This window comes from Pygoscelis adeliae, unplaced genomic scaffold (genome assembly GCF_000699105.1).
Source record: "Pygoscelis adeliae isolate BGI_AS28 unplaced genomic scaffold, ASM69910v1 Scaffold49, whole genome shotgun sequence".
NCBI lineage: Eukaryota > Metazoa > Chordata > Aves > Sphenisciformes > Spheniscidae > Pygoscelis > Pygoscelis adeliae.
In genome coordinates, this window is record NW_008825545.1 from 367,633 (window position 1) to 376,845 (window position 9,213).

A 9,213-nucleotide genomic window follows, 5' to 3' on the forward strand; every position below is an offset into this window, starting at 1 on the left:
ATACAATAAAAACAAGTGATGGTATCTCTAGGACAGTTCCAAGATTCAAATAAAAAATCATCAGAACCATTCTAAAATAAGATATTATACATAATCAAATCATGTTAAACAGCACACTCTCGGCAAGCAGCTAATTACAAGCATTCTGCTGGTCATGTTTTTCACACAAAAGTCATTCAATAGCACATAAATATTTCTTTTTCTGACCTGCTTCTTTTTACAAAACCGTTCATCAGATTCACAGAATTAGTACAAGTAAGGCACATTAGCATATATCATAAAACTCACAATAATAACAAAGAGTTGTAAAGTTTTAAGGACTAATTCCTTCTTTGCAGTGATTTCTGAACCGAATGAGACTTTATCAGTAGAACCCTCCTACATTGACATTACTCTTATTTCCGTCGCAGCCAACTGTGGTGGGTGCAATACTGTGCATCACCATGGACACAAATAATTAAATTAAGAACCGTGTGTGGTAGCAAATCCCATTCTCAGATCTTGTAGAGAAATCAGACGCATTGTTCACGATGTTCGTTATGAGCATAGACTAAGTTTTAGAGCTACATGGAAGTCAAGTTCCAGTTATCAAAATAAAAGGGGATATTGCATGTGTCTCTGAGTATGTTATTGTTTTCCTAGTACAAATATTGCTTAATGTAGAAAGGATGCTATAGTATTGAATTTACTTGCATAATGAATCCTAAATGCTGAAGTCTCAGATTCTACTAAATTAAACGAACTATCGGTTTTCCTTCTTCCACCCCCCACCCTGCCCCCAACCAAAGGACTCTCTTTCCCACAGAAGATTCATTTACACACAACACAGCTTTTAATTAGAAGCATAATTTACAGTAAAAATTTTTTACATTACACCTCTGCTATCAAAAAAACATGAAATCTTTCATTTAAAGTTGTAATTATACATTAAAAAATAGAACACTATTTCCTTAACAGGAAGAATGAATTTGAACATCTTCAGATCAGATTTCTTTATTGCGGCTTTTGAGTCAAAGGTCAGTCACTTTATTCTCTAATGCAGCTGCTATTTGCTGTAAACGGAAGGCAAGCTGCATTTTTTGTGCAGCTGGATCCTCTTCAAGTGCATTTATAATCTGGAAGAAATAAACACAGAATGTTTAGAATCATTTAGCTTAAAATATACGATATAGTTCCCGGACCAAGTGTTTGATAGTACTTTGGTTGTAAAGAGTCTTTTGCATTCACTCTGTACCAAAGATGAAAGTCCATCTAGTAGGCCTCATGTTCTATTTTTACACAAAGGCAATAAAAATGATCGTCTCCCTTACTTTATCTAAGTTGCTGTAATGTTTCCCATTATGCTGGGATCCAAGCAAATTAATAGGTTGTACTTTATCTTGTGAAATCCTACATTCCAAGATGGAGCAGGCAGGGGGAAAAACGTCTTTATAGCTACTTAAGAAACAGTGCTTTTACTTACAGTGCACCCTGCAAGGCTTAAGGGTCATTTACCAGCAGTAATTAAGCCCCATTCCCGTGAGCTTTGGTTATGAGAAGCTCCTGGGTGGTCCCCGCACGGGCATTAGGTAGGGCAACACAAGGTCTCTTGTGTCTGTAGGCAATTTGATGAAGAAAACGGTCTGGCCACAGCGTCGGGGAGCTGCCGGCAGCTCCCCTTTGGCTCTTGCCGAGAAATGCCGAGACTCTGGCCCAGCACCATGTAGCTCAGGAAGCAAAGAGCTCGTCAGAGGAGCCCCCCAGCATCCCGCATGCAGCCTCTGCTGGATGGAATATATATATAGGAAGGTATGACTCTAAGACACAAGGGATTTGAAAACGAGAGCCAGAAAAGGTCACCTGTTATGAGAAGGCTTTTCTTCAAATAGAGTTTTTTAGGGCTTCTCAAGATCAAATTTCAAAGGTTTCAAAAGGTTTTCATTTCCACCATCCTTTAGGGAAACTTTTCCACCAACTATGAGATTTCTCCATTAGGAGAATGTGTTACACGGCAAAACCGTTCCTTTTCTAGAACTGGCTTTATTAATAAAACTCAGACACTGTAATCAAGCAGAAACCTTTAGCTCTGTTTAAATACTGTATAAACTTGCAAATACAAAAACTGGAGAAATAGAGTTTGCCTGTCACTACCTGTGGTTCTTACTACTTCTTGCAGATCATTGACAATGGAGATTAATGCAGTCAGTATCAATCTAGCCAATAATTTCACTTTGAAGGGCTGGAATAGCATTTGAGTTTCAAACACTGCAGCAGATTTGTTTAGAAATAATTATTTTAATGGATTTGTTTTTAAAGCACGAAAACATTTTTACAAGACAGAGTTAATAAACACTTATTACAATATTTAAATTTGGCCTAATTTAATTTGATATTGTTCCCTTAATTTAAACAATTACAGCTAGCTGTAACTCCTCAAATCTAGACTAAATAATTCATGATTATCTCTGCTGGTGAATATATCCTTCATATAAATGTGGACAATTAGAATGTACCCACTTAGTCATTGTCAAGCCCTGCAGAGATGCAGAAGGTACAGCGCATGCTGGGAACCACTGCGTCAGTAATAAAGACAAGGGCAGCTGCAAAATGTTCCAATTTATGCAAATTAAAACATTTTCATGGAAAATAAATAAGCTCGATTAATTTTACTGAATGGTTCTTGACAGATTATCTCCATAACACTGAATTAGCAGCCTTTTCATCAGATGCACCTTGTTGTTATACCGTGATGTACGTGAAAGGAAGAGCTGCAGCTACGCACTGCGGTTTGCTGGCCTGCCACCGATGAAGTCCCACAGACTGGTAACTCCACTTGCGCCTGCCACCAAACGTGAAACCACGAGTGGAAGCAGGGACACAGGGGTGTGGAAGAATCAGGGCTTTACGGTTCATCTGTCATCCAGGGTCCCTGAGTGTTTCTGTAAGAGGTCAGGCCACGGACACATTCGGGAAGGCATTGAAAGCCAGCTTGGTTAGCGCTGGGGATGAGGGGCGAGGAAACCAACGCTATCGGGTTGGCCTGCATTCCTCTGGCTGTTTCCCCTACTGACCCTCGTTGCAAGACTTCGCAGGGTGATTTGATTTTCCCTGCTTACATCTGTTTAGAAGCTGCGACAGGCTGGCTGCTCCTGTATAAAGCAGCTGCAGTGAAGCTGAGGATGAGACTCACTGCCTTTAGTGCTAAATATAAGTGAAAACACGAACTGTGCTGAGGTGCAAGACAAACCGAAGAGAGCTCACATGTTCTCTACTCTTTTCTGATTCAGCATCTGTTCTTACTTGCTTTGATTTAATTCTGAGAGTTTTCTGGAGGCATTCATTTCCATGGAAACCTTTGAATAAAAGTTTCCTTCTCTTTGTTTTCAGATTAAATTTGGAGAGCCATGCCACAGCCCAGCTACACTAGGATATTCTTTGTCTCCCTTCCCACAGGGCGTGAAAAACCTAAGAAACGTTTTGGACAGAATCTGTGAGACTCCTTTTGAATCAGGCTATATTCAACAGTTACTCCGGTTTACCTTGGGCAGGCACTTCATTTGGCACGGCAAAACAGGGACGGTAGCATGCATGGAAGTTTTAAGTGCATCTTAACTAACAAAAAAGGCATGGCCCCATTCCTACAAGCAAAACAAGTTTAATGGATTGTTCCTAACAAAAAAACCACTGGCGTGAAACCTGATACAGCTCTGACGATTACTTTTTGCTCGGTGACATTCTTATGTCCTAATTCTTAGGAATTCTTAGGAATTAGGATGGTAGAACTGAAGAGAAATGATTTTTAAATCTATTTCTCTTTCAGATCTTGTTAAACTCTCACTACCAAAACCAGATAGCCCATAATGAAATTATTCATTTATAAGAACACACCCTTGACCAGTGTAATTGCCAAGCAAGGTGTATAACTGCAAAGTTAGAGCTTTCTGTTCAGCACTGCTTTTACCTGATTATCCAGGGAATTCAGAAGTTGTTCCTTTAGACTGATGTTAGCCTTCATAACTTTTTACCATTGATATTAAAAAATGAAAGCAAAAGCCACAACTTACCTCATCATAGTATTTGTTAGTGTACTGGTAGAGTTGGTGCAGAGCCACAAGCGTATTTAAGGAATCGGTATGTGCCTGTTAAACAACACAAGCGGGCAGCAAACGTGTCAAAATATGATCACAGACAGCTGAAAGTTATGCACATGCACAACTGTTGGATACAATATACAAGATTTCCAAATGCAAGCTCTGCATCCTGTAACTTTTGTTAAATGACAGTTGGGGCAGAAAAAAGGGGTGAGAAAACTTTTGTTTGGTGATTTTTAGATCAAGACTTTCCCGCTGGTGTTTTTCCAGCCTGCCCACAACTCTAACACTGGAGGTGGAAAATATTTTGAACTCTGAACGTCAAACCACAGACTACAGCTCAAACATCTGTTAACAACATGGGTATGTATAACTGAAGCATTTACTTAGTACAATCTCTGTGTTGTTGAGATATTAAGCATTGGTTCTGTCACTGTCATGGCTGTTTGAAATCCTTTCTCCAGCTCTTTTTATCTCTTTGAAATTATTCACACCTCACTACAGCAAAGGTGTAACTCATCAAGATCATGAGCACATGTACGTTCGGAAAAAGCCATCTGAATCATGAAGATGGAAAGAGAGAGAGACAGAGAGAAGAAGGACTTTAAATGAAGCAGGAAATAACCCTTCCATTACCTCTTCCTCTCTCCCCCCCGACATTTAACTTATTTAGTGAATGTGCTCTACCTGTCTAAACAGATGTTTTTCATTCAAACATATAGGATTCAAGTCTCTAGCTACACCTTTGGTCTTTTAAGTTAGTTAAGAAAATGAAGAATTGCAAAATATTGCTACTGGCATAAATGATTACCCAAGGCATAAAGCAGCAGAGAAACATCCATCTTTCCTTGCTCTATAAAAGTCACTTCTAGAGCTGGTCAAAATTTGCAATGTTTCATCACTCCTTCCATAATAATTTTTATCATAATTTATAATGTAAGTAGAAAGGATCAACATATTCTGCTGATGTTAAAACATTCTACTGAATTTACTTTTAATCACCAAACATTTTAATTTTATATACATCTCTATTTGTGTAATAAATAAAGTGAACTGGAAAATGAAATGTCACTGCAGATGAGTTTTGTAGTGAATGACTGAAACTAGAAATGCTCTCATGAGGATGTCGATCTGCAAAATGTTAGGTCCTAAGGTCACTGAGATAAACAAACCACCAAAAATTCCCCAAACATCCTCCTTACGCTAGAACTCCTTAACTAAATTAAGCAAATGAGTAAACCAGACAGTTAAGTACACTGTCTCTTTGCTCAGGCTAAACAACATCTTTTAAGACTGGCGAGAGCCTCTGCTGGTTCTCCAAGTTAAATCGAGTGCTTCGAAGGCACGAGCCTGCTCTAACTAAGCTGAGCTGCAGAGCGGACAGGCTCTTTCAAGACAGAAGCAGGTTTTGTAGTGTCCTTGCTCCACCACTTTCCAACCGGAGTCCCCAGCTAGCAACCACCCCCCTCTGCTCTTCTCCATGAGAGGTAACCCCCAATAACCTATAAAGCAAAATGTGCCACTGAGCGAGTGAGCACATGGTGAGCTTCTCACGCAGCGTAAAGCAGAAGTATTGCCCTCGTATAGACAGCTCTAAAATAGGCTATACTTAACGTACATGCCTCCTCTTTCATTTCTGGAATCTAATTTTTGTTGTGGTAGCACTCTGAATTCAGTCATTACTTGTTATCAGTATGATCAATGCTAAAAATCCTCTATATGCTGTGGACAGAAAACACAATTCAAGAGTGCTATAATTTTTCCACAATGGATGTGAAAAAATCCAAACACTTTGCTCTGGCACCTACATCACTCAGATAGATTAGTGATGATAACCATTCTTGGTTCCATTCAATAATCAACATTTCAAAGGGCTAAAAGGCACGACTACACTAAACAGGAGCATTTCAGAGATTTATGAAATAACTCATTTGATGTTTGCACATACAAAAAACCTACTTGTTGAGTTAGAAAGAGAAGACAAAGAAAAACTTGGCTCCAATTTCAGGACAAGAAAATGGAATTTATTCTTACCCTAGAAATCTCTGCTAGATGGGTATTCATGTCCTGGTCACTAACTGGCACCATCTGACGAATACCTTTGTAGTAACTGCAACAGACAAAAACAGACTTTCAATTAGGTGAAATACACCGTGGTTTTCTGGTAATTCTGTCTTTCAATTTTGCAATTATTTTAAACATTCCTAATAATGCAGGAGATGCTCTACCACAACAGACCAATGATTCCTTTAGTAATCCTGCCTTCCAACAGTCATTAGTACCTTCACAACAGAGGCAAATCGTACCTGATTGTACAGGGCCGTACCACAGGAAAGAAATCTATTTATAATTGCAGCCGATGATTATTTTAGGTCTTCAAACTTTTCAAGTCATCAGCTAGCAAGAGTTTTGTCCTGCAGCAGATCTTCCATGGTATTCACAGAATTGCCAATTAGTAAATGAATAAAGTCAGAGATGGAATAGAAAAAATGTGTTTCTGAAAATGTTTTCAGGATTTGATCTCTACTGAGTTATGGAAGTGCAGTGTTGATTAGACAGATCGTATGGGTAACAACAACCACTGCAGAAAACAGCATCATATTTTCTCCTGAATAAATCTATTCATCTGTCTGCACAGACACAAACACGCACTGGGTCATAATGGCGCTCCATTTCAACCCTGCCAACGCCACCACCAAGGGAACGTCTTAATATTCAGGTGTAAAATTTTTAACACTTGACAGTTGACTTGGACTACCTCAGCATTTGCTTTTCCTCTTACACAGGCTTAAAGCCCTAACAACTCCGAATAAGCATAAAAAAAGTCTATACTTACTCTTCCACCATTTTCTTATAGTTAGAGATTTCTTTCGCGTAAAGTAATTTATTACTCGGAGAATCCTGAAAAATTTATAATAGAGAGAAACTTGGTTGATTTATGAACCTCTCTAGGAAGCAAAAGAAAGTCAAGAACTTAGGATCAAGCCTTTATATTCACATGCACTTGAGCTTTACCGATATTAACATTTGGATGCTTATTAACATTGGTGGAATTATTTGCCCTAAAAGGAGGAAGTTTACACACGGCATTACTGTTGAGTTTTACAAATATATCAATGCAAGATGATACTAAATTATTGGTGGACATGAAATAATCAGTTCTTAAACTTGGTTTTTATAAAAGCAGTTGCTATTTTCTCTTTTTTATAAATATCAATTGGCAGACTACACGGTAACACTGACATGTTCACCAACCTGTTAAGTGGTGAAATGCTAACGTTATTATAAAACTAAAAAGAAACTATCAAGGCTGTACCTCCTTAGGGAATGAGTATTGTCTATGAGGATGCCCTTTGCCTTGTCAGGCATGAACGTAGTCAGGATGTAGAATGCAAATCACTTACTCTGCTTAATTTGTGCTCTGTTCTTGTGCAAGCATCCATGAAAGTCTGTGCAATGACTGACAAGGAAGCATCCACTACTTCATGAACATGAACATCAAAGATGAAATGGGGATTTTTCAGTATGTTTACCCAGAATCTAAGAGGCAGGCTGCAAAGCAAGGAAAAAGATAAATAATCCTTTTTACACAATAAATGTTCTACAACAAGCAAATAACATGAAATTAAGTACGGGTTTTGCATTTTGATCTCCTCACAACAGTGAAGCTTAATTTTATATTTCAACATTTATATAAGCTACCTGTTGTCTGGTTTCCATGTCTGAAAACCAAGCCTTTACATCGCTCACAGAAAAACTCATATGAGAAGAATCTCGAGTGCCCCAAAATAGCAAGAGAAGATGTCTGCGTGGTTAGAGAAACTACCTGAGTAGTATTTTATTAGATTTTGTGCTTTGACGGGTAAATCTAGTCCCATTTGCCTCTTGCTTTCCTCTTCTCTGAGGAAAGACAAAAAGTAAAGGACAAATCTGCCAATGACTATCCCATAGGTAGGCTGGTTTCATTTTTGCAGCTTCTAGGCTTATAGGGAATCCTTTTGATCATATAAACATATTATCTCAATTAAAATGATTCTGAGAATTATAAATGAAATTTACTTTGACTTGTGGTAAGAGTGCCAGCACATACCTGCAAATTACACTCTCATTACTCTGCAATACAAGTATTACTCTGTTCATACTGTACCTGTTTGTTTTCCAGATGTGAATGGTATCTTCATCCTTGATATCATGTTTTTCTGCTTGCTCATCAAGAAAGTCAAAGAAGTATTTCACAGCTGGTGGCACCACATGGTTCGAGTTGAGCACACTATGAAAGAAGTTATCTACAAACTGCTGAAGTGTCCCCTAAAAGCAAATTTAAAAAAATCTATTACTTTTACATACTGCAGATGGGAATAAAGTCCCTGTAGTGCACATAAAAAATATGCTGGGGAAGACAGTCTGGGTTATTCCTGCCTCGGGCAAAGGCAAACCCATACGTGGGACGGCTTTTGCTCAAGGACCTGGGTGCACTTGGTGGATAATGCGGAAGGATGGGGAATTCCAATGTGTACCTCAAAGGGATTTGATTTTGGGTGAGAATAGCCAATGATCTGAACTATATGATGTTAATTGCTACATAATATTATATGCCATACCAATGATATTACAGTAAGAATCACCCAGATTAATGAAGAATGAACTTCACTGAAACCGAGCAAAGCGCAGTGATGATGGAACCAGAACTGACTTCAACATGAAACAATCCAACACCACATACTATCTCCATCTTTCCTGCCCTGAAAGATTATTATGACAGATGGAGCCCGCAGTCATGGACTAAATGAACTCAATGAACATTTTAGAGGGATAGCCCATAGACTAAGGGAATGATATCTGTGTGTATATATATATATATCAAAAAAACAGGAAAAGGGGTGGTGATTAATGGGAATGTATTGGAAAGTGAGGGATCTGGGAATGACATAGATTGTATAGAATAAGGGGTGAATACTGTCCTGGTTTCGGCTGGGATAGAGTTAATTTTCTTCCTAGTAGCGGGTACAGTGCTGTGTTTTCGATTTAGTATGAGAATAATGTTGATAACACACCAATGTTTTAGTTATTGCTAAGCAGTGCTTACACCAGTCAAGGACTTTTCAGCTTCCCATGCTCTACCAACTGAGAAGGCTGGAGGTGC

At 38.6% G+C, this 9,213-nt stretch overlaps 1 protein-coding gene across 1 annotated transcript in view; it reads right to left on the reverse strand.

Moving 5' to 3' along the window:
• Positions 1-820: 820 nt before the first annotated feature.
• Positions 821-9,213, reverse strand: part of PLXNB2 (plexin B2) — a 129,070-nt gene continuing 120,677 nt past the window's right edge. The window contains exons 31-36 of the mRNA XM_009332019.1: positions 8,218-8,378; positions 7,475-7,622; positions 6,907-6,971; positions 6,105-6,180; positions 4,044-4,118; positions 821-1,115 (exon numbers count right to left, since the gene is read on the reverse strand). Of these exons, the coding sequence (XP_009330294.1) occupies positions 1,011-1,115; positions 4,044-4,118; positions 6,105-6,180; positions 6,907-6,971; positions 7,475-7,622; positions 8,218-8,378 (630 nt within the window). The 3' untranslated portion in view covers positions 821-1,010. The remainder of the gene's footprint in view (positions 1,116-4,043; positions 4,119-6,104; positions 6,181-6,906; positions 6,972-7,474; positions 7,623-8,217; positions 8,379-9,213) is intronic.